This window comes from Spea bombifrons, chromosome 5 (assembly GCF_027358695.1).
Source record: "Spea bombifrons isolate aSpeBom1 chromosome 5, aSpeBom1.2.pri, whole genome shotgun sequence".
In the NCBI taxonomy this organism is placed as follows: Eukaryota; Metazoa; Chordata; class Amphibia; order Anura; family Pelobatidae; genus Spea; species Spea bombifrons.
Window position 1 is genome coordinate 73,609,217 of NC_071091.1, and position 17,096 is coordinate 73,626,312.

Here is a 17,096-nt window from a genome sequence, read left to right on the forward strand (position 1 = left end):
CAGCAAACAATTTGCACCATCATTTGGGGCCAATCTTCCCAGAGGAGCAGACATTCGAAATAAAGCATGCCTTACAAACCACAGAAAAGAGACAAAAGGGTCTACCAAGTAAATGACATCAGGAGAGGGCAGATACTTGCCATTTATCCTAATCCCTTTTAGCTGGATGAAACTTCTAACTTGTAAAGGCTGGAAAAACTGCCTAAGGTCAAAAAAAGCAATTTCCACAGAAAGGCTAAAACGCCAGAAAAAACTGCAGAAAAAACGCCAAAACGCAGGTAAATGCAGTGGCAGTTTTCTTGGCAGTTTTCCTGGCGTTTTTCATCAAGAAAAAAACGCCGGACAAAAACCCAAGTGGAAACCTAGCCTAAGAGTTGTAGTACAGGCAAATTCATTTATATTAACCCCTTCAGTCCCCTATGGACATACCGGTATGTCCATAAAACACATCTCAAAAAACCCCTGTGGACATACCGATACGTCCTGACACATCCCTGCCGCTACATGGGAGATCAGGCTGTCGTTTGACAGCCTGGGCTCCTCTCTGTCAGCAGAAGCCAGCATCGCTGGTTTTCTGCTTCGCGATCGCCTGTAACAGCTGCCGGCACAACCACCAGAAAACTGTTATAGTTTTAAATGCCCTAAGATATTACAGAAATGTATGGTTGGAAGCACACATGACCAAAGCCAAAGTCTCAAAGAGTTCAGTCAAAGTAGAAAGAATATTTAGAGGCGGCAAGCAACTTTGGTATCAAGAAAAAAGTATACTTACCCCAGTATAGGAGGATATCATGGCATATAAGTCACTCCCTATGCAATTATTACTGCTACCGTGATAATATGTAGTGTATTCATATAAAATGCCCAGCAGTGAAGCAGCGGGCACCAGCAAGCGGCTTTTAAACACTGTCTTTTTTTTTTGATGCGGAGCAACCGCTCGGCGTCCCTCATTCTCCCCCGCATCAAAAAAAAGAAGACAGCGTTTAAAAGCCGCTCGCTGGTGCCCGCTGCTTCACTGCTGGGTGCCTAAATATGACGTCATATTACGGCGCTCAGCAGTGAAGCAGCGGGCACCAGCGAGCGGTGCAGGATGACAATATAGTGGGGAGGGTATACAGTGGGTAGGGAGAGAGGGTATATAGTGGCTAGGGGGGGAGGGTATATAGTGGCTAGGGGGGGAGGGTATATAGTGGCTAGGGGGGTATATAGTGGCTAGGGGGGGAGAGGGTGTATAGTGGCTAGGAGGGGAGGGTATTTAGTGGGTAGGGGGGGAGAGGATATATAGTGGGTAGGGGGGGAGAGGGTATATAGTGGCTAGGGGGGGAGGGTATATATTCCTTCAGTGCTGAGATCACAAGTGAATTTCAATTGATCTGGGTTTGTGTGTTGATCTATACCTGCTATCGGCAGCAGGGACTAATATTTATATATATATATGGGCAGCAGGGGCTAGTAAATGGGTTTTAGATATTTGGACAGGGGCGCAATTTCAGTGCTTGCCATAGGCGCTATTTTCAGTAGATACGCCTCTGTGTACAGGTGCTCCTTTCCTCAATGATAGTCTTTCAATTACCTGGCTAACCCCTGTGTGTCAAGTGGTGAGCAGAGCCAAACTGCATGGAAAGTTAGATAATACTGAGTTAAATATATCTCCCTTGAGTGGTTTGCTCCATGGGCACTTCCAGTCTGGAGTGTCAGCAAAGAATGCTTTCTGTGTCTGTAGAGGGACATTCTGCTTCGTGGGATGCCATTTTTGTAGGTATAAAATGCTGATGAGGGAGGACAGTATACAGCTGCCATTATGATATCTATTCTGTTTGGGATGTCAACAGCAAACAGAAATGCATAAATGCGGTAAAGTGTAAATAACTAAAATTGTAAAGTCATAGCATCTTCTTACATAAAACAACACATGAACAGCTTCACACACACACACACACACACACATATACTGTATATATATATATATATATATATATATATATATTGTGACACAATACCCCTTCACTTGGTATTTTGTCCGGGAATCTTTACTCACACACAGTCTACCGGGCTGCAGAGACGGCTCAGACACGAGGAGGGTAAAATAAAAGGCTGGGCCTGTTTTTATTTATCGTCACAGGCATAACAGGAAAAATAAACAAATCAAAACAAAAGCCTTGCTCTTGTGAGCGCTAACTAATACACGGATCTCCAACCTAACTAAAGTTGGACGGCTTATCCGTTCCCAACAACCAAAATAACAAAGTATATGCAATAATTGCAGCGGTCAGCGTTTTTGGCAGCTCTCTCTCTCTCTCTATCTCTCTCTCTCTCTCTCTCTCTCTCTCTCTCTCTCTCTCTCTCTCTCTCTCCCTCTCTCTCTCTCTCTCTCTCTCTCTCTCCCTCTCTCTCTCTCTCTCTCCCTCTCCCTCTCCCTCTCTCTCTCTCCCTCTCCCTCTCGCTCTCCCTCTCCCTCTCGCTCTCCCTCTCGCTCTCCCTCTCGCTTTCAGGGAGCCAAATGATCTCTCTCTTGCTCTCAGATCAGGAGGCTACTTAACTGCCTCTCCCATTAATTAGTGGAACCAGGTGAGTACTAGGAGAGTATCCGATAATCTCCGGACTGGATTCCCACTTGCTGGTCTTCGGCTGCTCATAAACTGTGGAGTGGATCACTGGCCCGCCCCACTCTCCAAATGCTCCACCCCAGGGACCCAAAACACACAAATAACAACAGACGTTAATAATTACATTCGTAACAATACATCTCCCTGGGGCTAGTAGATACTATTGTGGGTAACCACCCTGCAAAATATAAGGGGATATATAAACTCCCTCCATTATTATCCCCTGCTTTCTGTCACAATATATATATATATATATATATATATATATATATATACACATATTTATACATGAATGTATATTTTATACAAATGTATGAACGGCAACAACAGAGGTTTCCCCAGAGCCCCATGAGAATTAAAGGGGAACTCCAACCATATTTATTTCTGTTATACACAATTATTACTCTGCTACTAGATAAGCTTGCTCTTGTGACCTGGAAGCCTTCTGAACATGATAACATGGCACTGATTGACACAATATAAATGTATATATATATATAAGTCCGTGATAATTTCTAGTGGACCAATGCTCACAGAATAATTGTGAAGTCAAGATCCCAGAGATCCCTTATTCTTTTGTAACAGAACACCTAGTACTAAGGAGGGTTAAACATTTTTCAGCTGGGAAGTATGTTATTTCCTAAGGGGTTGATATAGCAAGTGCTCCACGAATCAGATGAAGGTAATTACTTTTTGAGATATAGAGGTCTGAATAGGGTTAGGGCAAGAAAACAAGGTAAAGCAATTCAGTATCAATATATAAGGGTTTTACCGAATGGTCATAATTACTAATTTACTAAATGGTCATAAAAATAATATGTTTATCATTATATTACTAAGAATGGGTCCTTTATTGGTTCTAAACCTAATCCTTTTTTTTTTAGGATTCCTAGAAAGTAAAATATTTTGTCAATTACACTAATGTTTCTTGTATGAGAGGAAAACAGTTTCCATCCTTAACCCCCCTACCCAGAATCTGTGTCTCCGAGACGTTCTCTGTGAAATGTTATATATTATCAGAGATGTTACTTTCAACTACATAAAATGCCTATAGGAAAAAACACATTAATCAGTTTTGAAGTGACAACATATTCTGCAAAGCAAACAGTCTGCTACAACAGTCTGTTTGGTGTTCTACTTCACCCGCCAGTGTCAGCTACAAATAATTTCTTGACAATCCATGATGGTTTACAAACTTATTCGGATGTCCTACAGCACTGTGCTGCTACCAAATCAATTTGAAGGCAATTATTGCAGTAAATCAAATAGGAACTGACACATTCTAGATTATCTGTAATCACAATTATTTTACAAACTTTACGTACAACACACAATTCATATTCTAAAGTTATCATTTGACAAGTTAGAATTAAAAGCAATGTCAGAATTAGGGGTTGGAGGGGTTGGTTACACGTGAAAAGCAATTTTTGTTGCAAAGTGGTAAGAGCTGGGCTGTATCCACTCGTAACAACTCAGTAATTTGCACTAATTTAACTAGTAGGTATCACTATTTTGTAGTTTTATAACCTCCATAGAGTCATGTCGGTGACATTATAGGCATGTCTGAGTACTCTCCACGTTTCTCCCAGGGACTTTGGGTGAAGCGCTGCTTCTATGGGTCTCCGGGTCAAGCATGGTCAAGCACGGGTCAAGCATGGGGTCGAGAGAGCAGCAATGTGGCACAGCCCACTCCTCACCCACTTTCCCTCCAAAAATGCTGGACCGTCTACTAGGTCCGTGGGACCGGCCAGTGATGATGCAGGACCACCCCCTGACATCAGCAGGACCGTCTACCCACATCCCGCAAAGGAGGGCTCCAGGTAGCAGGTGCCAGTGAGTTCACAGGTATGATTACAAGGTGCCATTTTTTGGGATGGCATAACACAAAGCAATGCTTTTGCATCTGCATAGTTTGAAATGTGTGGGTATATATATAAATATGCAGTGTATAGTTATATATAATGTCCAGAGAGGGTTTTATATTGCAGAGAGAGTCTCAGTCGGTTAAAGGACAGTGCAGTCTCAATGACTCAGCTCCATTTAGCATCTGATAATGGGCTACTCACCACACAATGCACTCATATCAAATGGTAGGTACTGATTCTTGTCATTCTTTTAATACTAAGAATGCTGCTACAAAAACAATTGAAACATTTGGTATTCTTTTTTTTTCTTCGACTGATTAAAAAATGCTAAAGCGTTTGACCGACTGGCTAACAGTGTTCCAAAAAGCAGCACTAGGATCCTGAGGAAATCAGGCTGCAAGTGAGCTGTCTCCTCTGCTCCACCCCCATCCCCATCATGTTGAAAGCATTCGCCCTTTGCTGCACTTCACAATCCTTCCTCTCTGTCTCTCTCGCTCGGTTCTTGGATTGCACTCGCATACCCCGATCTGAGGCTGTCTCCCTGATGAATGCTGAGGGTCTGAGCTGACGTTTTGGACACGAAACCTGCCGCAGGGAACGCAAGCTCATTTTAGAGTGTGAGTGTTTGTTGAAGAAGAGCCCTTTCTTACTACCATTCCTCCTGCTGCTGCTGCTGCTGCGGAAAGAAGAGAAGGGGTTTCCACATCGATTAATTCCAGACTACAGATCTCATTCTCCACTTCCTTACCATACTCCTTGGCAGTAGTATCTTTTCCCATAGGTTAATGAAGAATCATTAAGATCGTTTAGAACAGACAAGAGGACATATAGGGCACTGCCATAGAATCCTATATGGCTAAACGTATATTCACGTCTCCCCTTTTTTCAGAAGATTATTATAACCAAAACAGGAAATTCCATTTGATCCTTGTCTAGTGAACTAAGCGATTCCACATGCAAGATGATCCCTTCTGTTCTGAATGGTTTTGATGGTGAGTACTAAACTGATCTTACTCTTATTTAATACATGCAAATGTTCTGGTAGTAGGTGATCACTGTACACCACGAACATCATTTATACAGCAAGACAATTACTTTTTAGTTAAAAGTTCAAAATATCCCTTTTTTTACTAAATGGCTATTGAAAAATATAGATAAGCATTTGCGCCCTCTTCTGGCCATCTGAAAAATATGTGCATTCCCTTTTCGATGTATCAATAATTGGACATGCTTTATTATGTGAAGTTATTCACATTTATCAATCTCTAGCCTTACGTCTGATTGCTTGTCTGGTCATGTTAATTTATCACTTATTTAAATGCATGAAATCACAAATAAAATAACATGCCATTGTAGGTATACATATCCAATTAAAGCTATTCCTGATAAAATGATAGGTTGATCAATTACTTACAGGTACTGTAAGATTGTAGTGATGGGAAAACTACATTTGATTAACAATAAACAATTATCAATAGTGGAATAATATTGCAATGATGTACCCAGTATTATATAATTTACCCTGTCCTACTTAACACATTTACCCACTTCTGTTGTGGCATTATCAGACTATATTTTATAGCAGGGCATGGGCTTTAATATATATATATATATATATATATATATATATACGGTATATATGTGTTTGTGTGTGTATACATACCAATATTCTAGATATTAAATATAAGTCCTGATTAGTTATGTACACAGCATTCCGGAAACCATAGGCACAGACATACAATATTGCTAATGCATGTTATCGTAAACAAAAAAGACTAATGTTTAAAACTTTATTTTACAATGATTATTTTAATGTTTGTCATAAGTGGACATCTTGGGTCAGATTTAATAGCAGCAATGCAACTCACAAGGAACACAGTCAATAACAAATGCTAACTACTCAACCCCATGTACACATTTAGCTTACTTTGTACCTCCCAATTTTCAATTAAAAATCACTGCCTGTCTAAGCAGATCAAAGAAAACCCCTGGGCAGCCAATTGAGATCAAAGTAATTGAACAATTAGGTTCAATTAAGTTTAACTAGCCGTAAACATTTGTTCAAATTCCCTTAATACCAACAGAAACAGAAATACAAATATATATATATATATATATATATATATATATATATATATATATATATATTATATTTTAAATCCTACACATTTTCATGTGTGGATTCATAAAAATGTAATTTAAATAAGTATTGATTAATAATATACTTGTAGTTATCAATATCATTATTATTGATATTATTAGCACAGTAACTATTAAATTAAAACTTGCATATTAAATGAAATGGTTAAAATGTCATACTCCTCTGCGCATGTGCTGAATGACCTGTTAACAGTGCATTGAGCTAATTTCTAGACCTGCTTTTTGATCATTTAAAAATCTGGCTAAATATTTTTCAGCAGACCCCATGAGGTTCAGATGTTTCCTTGAGCTTTCACTGTTGTTGCTCAGTTTAGACAGGTCAGTGAATCACAAGCCATAAATCTAATCAAGGTTTAGACACTTCATTTAGAAAAAAAGAGTTCTTCAAGAATATAAACTAATATTTACCGAATGTTAGAGAAGTTTTATTATGGGCTTGCTCCTCTATGGATGAAGGTTTTTACAACTCGAGTATAATCAGGTTTGGATTGGCAGCCCTTTTACTTTTTTTTACAGTATGGTATAAGTTCCATGCCGTATATTCTCCAAATGTTAGAGCAGAAGTAAACTGTATTACAAGAACAGTTTTTATGCATTAGAACAGATATGCATAGAGACGAATGAGACTTTCCTATTTAATTCCCCCTGTCTCAGCTAAACTAAGTGCATGTTACTTATATTAGAAAAATAAACATTACAATATAGAGAGCTTGTGAATCTTTAGATTTTCAGATAATTACACTTCTAAGTATTAGGTTTTCAAACAGATTTTTGAATATGTTCAATAAATTCTTTGCAATGTTGATTTGTATTTTACCTATGAAATATAACATTTATAAATGTTACACTGCGTTGGACATTTTGCATCCTAGGACCCCAGGACATCCTCCAAAAACAAAAAGCTGGTATGGGTAATTCTCCACAAAGTCTGAGGTTTAGCGAGCTATACTACTAATGTTTCAAAGTACCTAAACATTCCTCATAACTTTCCCTATTGACTCCAGATTTGAGACTCCGTCCCACAGTGATCACCAATTCCTGCAAAGCTGGCCGTACAATGCTGAGATAGGTCCTATGGTGCAACAGGTCTTCCCCTATAATAGTCTTCTTTGTTTCATGTGCTGTGCTACAATAAGTACACATCTGGGCACACAGAACAGTAAGCCTGAAAGAGAGCAGACGAATGTGGGGCAAAGTGAGCAGGGTTTTTTTTTTTTGCGGAGAGTGTGTGTGTGTGGACGTGCAACAAGAGTAGGCCTACAGAAAAGGTTGGACCGGTGTCAGTGGAGAAAATGCCTGTGTTTGTAATGATGTGTGGTTGTTGGTGAGGTGGTTCCTGCCCAAACAGTCATATGGGGAGCAATGTTTTACATAATAGTCTATGGACGCATCTCAACAATTTTTTTATTAATATACCTTATTACATTATTAATACGTTATGCTTTGCAGATGAACATATGCATTCAGCTTTAAATTATCAAGTAAAGCTCGTATAGACTGATATTACATGAGAGTTAGATCCTTGTCATTTGACTTCCAGTATTGGATTAGGAATAAAAAAAACTGCAATTTTTACAGAACAAAACTTCAATAATTTTGAAGTCTCTAACACTTTCTGAACTCCTACATTTTCACAGTTTACATATTAAAAGTTCAGTAAACAACATAAATTTAAAGTTACTTATGTATTAAATTAAACAACGTATGTGAAAACTGACCTTAAGATTTTAGCTAGAACTGGTTATTGTAACTTTCTGTTTTATATTATTATTCCTCTCTTTTTGCTTATGCCAACCCTTTGGCAAGGTACCAGTTAATGAAATACGGTGCTGTGAAAAAGTATTTGCCTCCTTCCAGATTGCCCACCTAAGCCTAATAACTTGTTGAGCCACCACTGAAAGCAACAACTGCAGTCAAACATTTGCAACAATGGGCAATGGGTCTTTTACATTGCTTTGTAGATATTTTATCCGACTCTTCTTGGCATAATTATTTTCATTAAGCTACATTGGAGGGTTTTCGCGTATGAACCTTTTTAAGATCATGCCATAGCATCTCAAATGGATTCAAGTCACCCCAAAATCTTAATATTTGTCTTTTGAGGTGGACCTGCTTTATAACCAACTTGAGCTTTAGGTCCCCAACTGACAGACGGACATTCACCTCAAGGATTTTCTGCTAGGGAACAGACTTCATGGCAAGTCACACCACCACTAATGTTTTTGACTGTTGGTAGGAGGTTCTTATTGTGAAATGCTGTGTTTTACACCAGATGTAACGGCACCCACATCTTCCAAAAGACTGCACTTGTGACTTACCCGTCCATAGAATAATATCCCAAAAGTCTTGGAGTCAGCAAGGTGAGAAAGCCTTTGTGTTCTTTTTGGTCAGCATTGGAATTGTGAACACTGACCTTAACTAAGGCATATAAGGCCTGCAGTTCTTTACATGTTAGGCTGGGTTCTTTTGTGACCACCTGGATGAGTTGTTGATGCATTATTGTAGAGGTTTTGGTAGGCTGGCCAGTCCTGGGAAGGTTCCCCACTGTTCTATGTTTTCTTCATTTATAGATAATGACTGTCACTATGGTTTGCTGGCTTCACAGAGCCTTAGAAATGGTTTTGTAACCATTTCCAGACTTATAGGTCAATTACTTTGTTCATGAATCTGGCCATGAATCAGTTCTTGCATTTCTTTAGATCATGGCATCATGTGCTGCTTTTTGAGACCTTTTAGGCTACAGGAAGACATGTTTTAATCATGCCTGGGTGTGTATAGTGAATCTGAGCCCAATTAGCAATTAAATTTGTTTAATTGGTTGGTTTTCGCATAGGGATAAGTATATAAAAAAGCTAGACACTGTAAGATGGCTGTAAGCCTCTACAATACAAGCCTGCTCAGGAAGTCCTATTAAATGTCCTTATGTACACTTGTAGACAACTCACATGTTAGTAAATATGCTTGTTTTGCATATGTTAGTATGTGAGAGCATAAGACTTCATCCCTTTAAAAGTCGGATTTATTCTTTAAATAAAAAATAAACATAAATATTGTGACTTTTTGGTATATTTAAGTAGACCAATGTAGCTATATTTAAAAACAAATACCAAACTTTATTTTTATAGCAAACTATTATATACATAAAAAATATGTCTTTGTATAAAACAGGCAAAGAGAGCACAAGAGTAATCAAAAAATGTCAGCAAACATAAAAGTACTTATACCACTGGCTATACAACATTGTCTGTAATGCTGTGCTTTGAGTATGATGTTCATTTATTAGCATAAGTCGGGATGTAAAAATAAGTTGTTGAATAAAACCCAAAATAAGCACATACTTATCACAGCAATTGATACAAATAACTACTGAGATGTGTTAAAAAAAAGATTTAACCCATTAAATACAACCCATCATGGATGTCTATGCCATCATTTTATTTGAGGATCAAACCAAAATGCACAATTCTGGTATCAGTTTTCAGATGGTATCACTTAAGTAAGGGAAGATTTCTTGAGGAGCCATGAGGTTTTTGTTGTTTGGATCTGAAACTATGTGACCCCCTATTCTCTTGACTAAAATAGTTTGAAACAATAATGATAGTGATAAAGCCAAGAACAAAACTCATTGTTTTTATGAAACAAGTGATTGGCCTTCCCAAAAAGACAAAAACTGATTTTTTTTATAAAATGCTATTTAACCTGAGTTGTCAGAATAGTAAATGGCTTTCAAAGTTTAAATGCTTAAGACATGGATTTCTGTGTTATGCATTTAGCATTTATAATAAATAGCACATGACTAAAAGTGTGACACACACTAGAAACACATTGTTTCTCTTCAAATGAAAACATTTTGCACACACTATCATATCTCAGTGGTAAGGCTAAAATCACCTTCGGTAGAGATAAACCCCATTATTTCTTTGATGGACTTGGAGTCATTTTTTAACCTTACTAGTCATGTGAATTGGAACAAATGTTGAAGCCTTAAATAGTATTTGTTGAGTATATATACGATAGAGATTACAACCCAGGAGCTAGTGATCTTGAGATCCATCCAGTATACCCTTGTGAAACTCATTGTGTGTGCTCATTTGTCACCTCTTTAGAGCATTTTACTAAACGGTGTATATGTGTGTCTGTGTGTAGAGATTGATTTTTTTGCCCAATAAAGCACTTAATGTTTACTCATCATCATTATCAATACAAATAATATACACACTAATGTAGTTAAAAAAAAGTTAAACAAACGTGATGTTAGACATGTCATTTAATTACCTTACTGTATTAAACAGTAAATCCCAGGCCAAACTCTCTTACATAAATGAAATTTAACATCTGACAAATCTAAAATTAACGTTAAAGCCTAGGAAGTATAGTTTAACTTATTTAATTTAGATCTCATGGAAGGAAGTATTTGAAAACTTTAAAGACAACATTAAACACAATACAGGAAAAGAATAATCGTTCAGTTCACTAAATACCCTCAGTGTCTATGCAATCACACTTAGAGCTTCATTAAGTTCTCTGTTCCTTTATGTTATATTCCGAAAGAAGGACAAAATAGGCTTTTATCTTCTCTAATTGAAACAATTTTTTTTCTTGGTGTAGTATAACATTTTTCTAAAAATGTCCAATTTTATTTGGCTTAAAGTGTTATGTGTAACATCTCATTTTCTGTTGGGGAACCATTGGGGAATCAATCTTTAAACCTGTATATTTTTTCTCATAGAGTTCCTTAATATTTTAGCCAGGAAACCATACAGTTGCATACTATAGATAACGTATGTGATAAACTAAATATTTTGAGTTTAGTAATACTTTAATTATAATAACCATCAAACTTTTTTTCTTAGTGTGTGTACTTAAGAAAATTCTGTGTTATATTTTTCTATTCCCATGCAGGATGTCCCATAATTACTCAGCTGGAAATGGACAACAAAAAACATCTATCATCTGAATTTAGTAACTGCTTGAAATTCCATTGTATAAAGAAAGAAGTATAAGAAGTAAAAGAAAAAGGAAAAAAAGCCTTACTTGTCATTCGGAATCTGCATACATTGTATTCTCCTGCATTGGACGAGGGGGGAAAGATTACATTTAACAGTTCCACATTTACTGAAAAATGAAGGAAATGAATTATAAAATGCTACACAGGTGTCTCTAAAAATTGTAACGTTTAACCTGGAAAAGTATGGATACGAGTCAAAACAATCCAGTGCATTGCTATCAGGAGAAGTCCTTTCTTGAAGATATGATCCCATTCTCTAGAAACATATATCAATAAGCAATGAAAAATATAATTTACACCCTGCTTTTTTTTCTAGTTCTAGCAAGCAAGTATATGTATATAGGTAAAGGTAAATTATATATTATAATTTTTACAGACTATATTAATATCTTCAATTATAATATTAAAGTATAGATCAATCCATACATTTTTTTTTATATAAAACATTCTATATTTTTAGGGAGGTCTTTATAAATTACCTAACACTGAGAAGAAAATGTATATACTATATACGGTATGAAAAGGCATTTTATTTGGAAAGAAATGTATAGCTGACTACTTGGCTAATCGACCATGGCTCCAAAGATAATGGGATCTCTTTTTCTGACAGTGTCCATATTTTATCTATTACTTATTGATCAATGCCATGGCAATTATTCTGATTTGTTGGTATTGTCTGAAAATGTGGCAGAGCATCACAAATTATATGATTTCACTCATAGCTCCCAGCAAAAAAACATTTTTCATCCAAGCTTATATTTTGATAGTGCAGATGTTCAAGGACTAAGGCAGAAATCCCACACTAGTCATTTGCATTTATTTAGGACGATTAGAAATGCTGTCAATAAAATGTTATCTAATCCCTCTTATTACTTGCCACCACTAAAGCATGCTGAGTTTACAGCCAAGTGGAATGAGGTTTATGGAAATAATTTACCACTGCTGGCATTATATTGCCTGCTTTCCCCAGATGATAAAACCGCATTAGCTTTCACAACTGAGTACATGGACAGAATGGGTAATTATAAAGACTGGTTGGTTATTAATGCTCCAGGGGATGAGGTACCAGTTGGCCACTCATTAACTGGTTTTGCCACAGCTTTTGATTTTTTGTACTGGTCACTAGATAGTGAACGAAGGCAGACATATTTGAAAAAGATTCAGAGTGTCAGTGAGGAGATGTATGAATATTCCAAAATTCGTTCGTGGGGTAAGCAGTTTCTTCACAACCACCAAGCAACAAATATGCTGGCATTGCTCACTGGTGCCCTCGTCATACAATCCTACACAGAAATCCAGGCAAACATTTGGAAACAAGCTGTTGTTGATGTGATGGAAAAGACAATGTTTCTCCTTAATCATGTTGTTGATGGATCTTTGGATGAAGGTGTTGCATATGGAAGTTACACTGCTAAATCAATTACACAGTATGTTTTTTTAGCAAAACGTCATTTTGGTATCAATCATTTTGAAAACAACTGGCTCAAAATGCACTACTGGTTTTATTACTCAACATTATTACCCGGTTTTCAGAGATCTGTTGGTATAGCAGATTCTAACTACAACTGGTTCTATGGCCCAGAAAGTCAGTTAGTATTTCTGGATACATTTGTTCTACAGAATGGAGCCGGAAATTGGTTAGCATATCAAATTAGGAAAAACAGACCAAAAGATGGACCAATGGTACAATCCGCAGCTCAAAGATGGAGCACACTTCACACAGAATATTTATGGTATAATGCAGATCTTATTCCAAGACCTCCTTCTGGGCATGGAACACCCAAAATGTACGTGTTTCCAAATTGGGGAGTTGTAACTTATGGAGGTGGATTGCCTAATACTCAGACAAACACATTTGTTTCTTTCAAATCTGGAAAGCTTGGTGGACGGGCTGTTTATGATATTGTTCATTTTCAACCATATTCCTGGGTTGATGGCTGGAGAAGTTTCAATCCAGGACATGAACATCCTGATCAAAATTCCTTCACATTTGCTCCCAATGGCCAGGTTTTTGTTTCTGAGGCACTGTATGGGCCGAAACTTAGTCACTTAAATAATGTACTTGTGTTTGCGCCTTCCCCTACTAGTCAGTGCAATAACCCATGGGAAGGACAACTTGGAGAATGTTCACAGTGGTTAAGATGGACAACTACTGATTCCGGTGATGCTGCTGGCGAGATCATAACAGCAAACCAACAGGGCGAAATGATGTTTGTAAGTGGTGAAGCCGTTTCAGCCTACTCATCTTCCATGAAATTAAAAAGTGTTTATCGCATGTTGATGCTTCTCAATCATCAAACCCTTTTGGTGGTTGACCATATCGAGAAGTATGAGGATTCCCCAGTTTCCTTAGCTAGTGCCTTTTTTCATAATCTTGATATTGATTTCAAATATGTTCCTTTCAAGTTTCTAAACACATTTAATGGCGCCATGATGGATATATGGGATGCCCATTACAAAATGTTCTGGGTTGACCAAAATGGAAATAGCCCTGCTGCCAAGATCCAAGAAGCAGAACAGGCTGCCGAGTTCAAAAAGCGCTGGACTCAATATGTCAATGTAACATTTCAGTTAAACCAAAGAATTTCAAGAATTGCTTATCTATTTTATGGGCCGTACGTTAATGTGTCACATTTAAAATTCCTAGATAACAGCAAATATGGAACCAAAATCTCACTAAATATGAATAATTCCAATAGCATAATATCAATGGCAACTGATTATAACAACTTAGAAGCTCGTTTCAGTTTTCTTGGTTTTGGTGGATATGCTAAAGTGGAAAAAGAAGATAAAATTATACGTTTTGGCTTAGGAATTGAACAAATTAAAAGAAATAAGCTTAGCAATATGAATGTATTTCATTTTGGATTTAAAGTCAATATGATCATAGGTTTAATATTATGTGTAAGTTTAGGAATTTTAGCTTTCCACTGGAGGTTTTATATTTCTTTTAGTAAGCTGATGCGTTGGATCCTAATACTGATCATAACACTGTGGTTCTTTGAGCTTTTAGATGTATGGAGTACATGTACACAACCCATGTGTGCAAAGTGGAACAATGATATGTCTGACATAGATAATGACAAAATACATGATACAGACCCTCCTAATGTTGTAATTACCTCTCTGCCCGGTTCAGGAGCAGACATTTTAAAACAGCTGTTTTTCAATAGTTCTGATTTTATTTACATTAAAGTACCTACTACTTATATTGACATTCCAGAAGGAGGGTTTAAAATTGATCCATTTGTGGATGCATGTGAGTGGAGCAGTTCTGATGTAGAGGATGGACACTTTCAACTAATTCAAGGATGGCTTCAGTCACTTCTTCAAAATACAAAGCTTCATCTACAGAACATTGACTTGAATGAGCCCAATCAAATCAAACTCTTTCATCATTTTCCAATTGTAAAGGATAAAAAAAGAAAAGTTAAAACAAGGGAACCTTTTCAGGAGAAAAAAAATAGAATCAAAGGAAGGTATGACAGAGACGCTGAATATATAAGGCAGCTTCGGAAACATATAGATATGTTTCCAAAGGTAAAACCTGTACTTGGTTTAAGCAGTGGAAGCTGGGTAATAAAACTCCCATTTATTCAGAAAATAATTGGACCTTCATTTAGATCATTGATGGTGGTTAGAGACCCTCGCTCATGGATTTATTCAATGTTGTATAAAAGCGACCCAAGTCTATTTTCTCTGTGGAATGTCCCACAGCGTTTATCGATGATATTCAACGAAGACGAAAAGCAAAAATGCGTTTCTAGCACTGGATATGCATTTGAATACGAGTCCTTAAAATCTGAACTTTCTCATTCACAATCAAATGATCTATCAATACTTTCTCACCTGTGGTTATCAAACACTGCAGCAGCAATCAGAATATATAAAAATTCACCGCCTCAAAATTATCTATTGATCACATTTGAAGACATTGTAAACTTGCCTGCGGAGACAGCAGAAAAGATTTATCATTTCTTTGGTATTCCCCTTTCTCCAGCAAGTTTAAATCAAATTATGTTTGCAAGTTCCACAAATTTATTTTATCTTCCTCATGAAGGAGAGATATCACCATCAAGTATAAGTGCGTGGAAACTTAGTATGCCAAGAGAAGAAATTCAGTTAATTGAGGACATATGTTGGGCAACAATGGAAAAACTTGGGTATGCAAAGTATATAGACTGAAGGGGTTATGGCAAATACTGTTAAACAACTTTAAATTCAGGCTTATTAACAAATATTCAATGCCAATAAGAATTTTGTGAACATGGAGTCTAATTTGCTGCTGGTCAGCTGTTTTTTGCACTATTGAACTTCCTGTCCTATACAGATCTCAATCAGAATAAATAAATATAATGTTTATTCTTGTATATGTCTGTATACTTATTTTTTCAGAGAGAATATTTTGATCATAGTCTTTTAAAATTTAAACTAACTGTATCTTGTTAGATTATTGTCAATACAGTTGTGAATGTTTTTAACAGAATATATGGCATATAATTATGCATTTTTTGTTGTCTTAAATGTCTATCATATGGAATTAATTATATGATGTCACAAGGTATGTCATTTTAATGCTAATTTTTGTTTGGTTCTGTCAAGTACTACAGAGGAAAGATATATAGCTGTGAAAATGTTGAACTAACTACATCTCCCATGAAGATCATTTGAGTTGTAATTCATTAACAGCGGAGAGCTGTCTGTCTTCAGTGTACTATACCGCAAGGGTCTCCAGGGTCTTAAATTGCATTGAACTATAACAAGGCAGGTTTAGTAATTTCTGTAAACTGAACACATGCATCATTTTATTCTTAAAATGGGATTAGAATGATCAGTGTGTATTTTGAGCTTTTGAAAGCTTCGCTTTACATAATAATCACTCAGAGGTAAATACATACAAAACATTTTCAAAATTAAATTGTCCTAAATAGGATGATCATATCTGTCATTTTTGCTGATGCACACAGATGAAACCCTATTACGGTAAAAAAAAAAGGTTTATCTATATATATATATATATAAAGGCCAAACAGTGTTGAAGGCAGGGGTTGTGGTCCATGCATTGCTAATCAATAACGTAAAAGACCATGTATTTTTGCATTAGGTACTTTTCGGTGCCATGAAATTTACATATCTTGCAGCTCCTTTTCTAATGCTGCAAGCATTACAATATCTAGAGAATATTTGTTCAGGAGATGGCATTTACGTAGACTGCAGAATTCATTATTTGTAAGGCATATACGCTAGTATTTTTTGTGAAATAATATGATGATGCAAGCAGAATATGATTTTATAATTGGGGTTTTATATCCTGGGGTCAAGAAGCCACAAGATCTAACTATATTGTTGTGTCCAGTTATCATGGTTCTCAAAATGCTTCATCTTACAAATGCCTCAACTAGGTGCCATCTCAGCATTTTACTTAATGCCATTTTCTCTTCAGAATAATATTGTGGC

General features: G+C 36.7%; 1 protein-coding gene and 1 long non-coding RNA gene across 2 annotated transcripts; both read left to right on the forward strand.

Moving 5' to 3' along the window:
• Positions 1–5,095: 5,095 nt before the first annotated feature.
• LOC128497228 (uncharacterized) lies at positions 5,096–11,628 on the forward strand. The gene is made up of 2 exons (XR_008354288.1): positions 5,096–5,463; positions 11,534–11,628. It is a non-coding gene; the product is annotated as an uncharacterized LOC128497228 (long non-coding RNA).
• Positions 11,629–12,081: 453 nt separating this feature from the next.
• DSEL (dermatan sulfate epimerase like) lies at positions 12,082–16,242 on the forward strand. Its single transcript, XM_053467032.1, has one exon. The coding sequence runs from the start codon at positions 12,213–12,215 to the stop codon at positions 15,822–15,824; it is 3,612 nt and encodes a 1,203-aa protein (XP_053323007.1). The 5' UTR covers positions 12,082–12,212; the 3' UTR covers positions 15,825–16,242.
• The last annotated feature ends 854 nt before the right edge of the window (positions 16,243–17,096 follow it).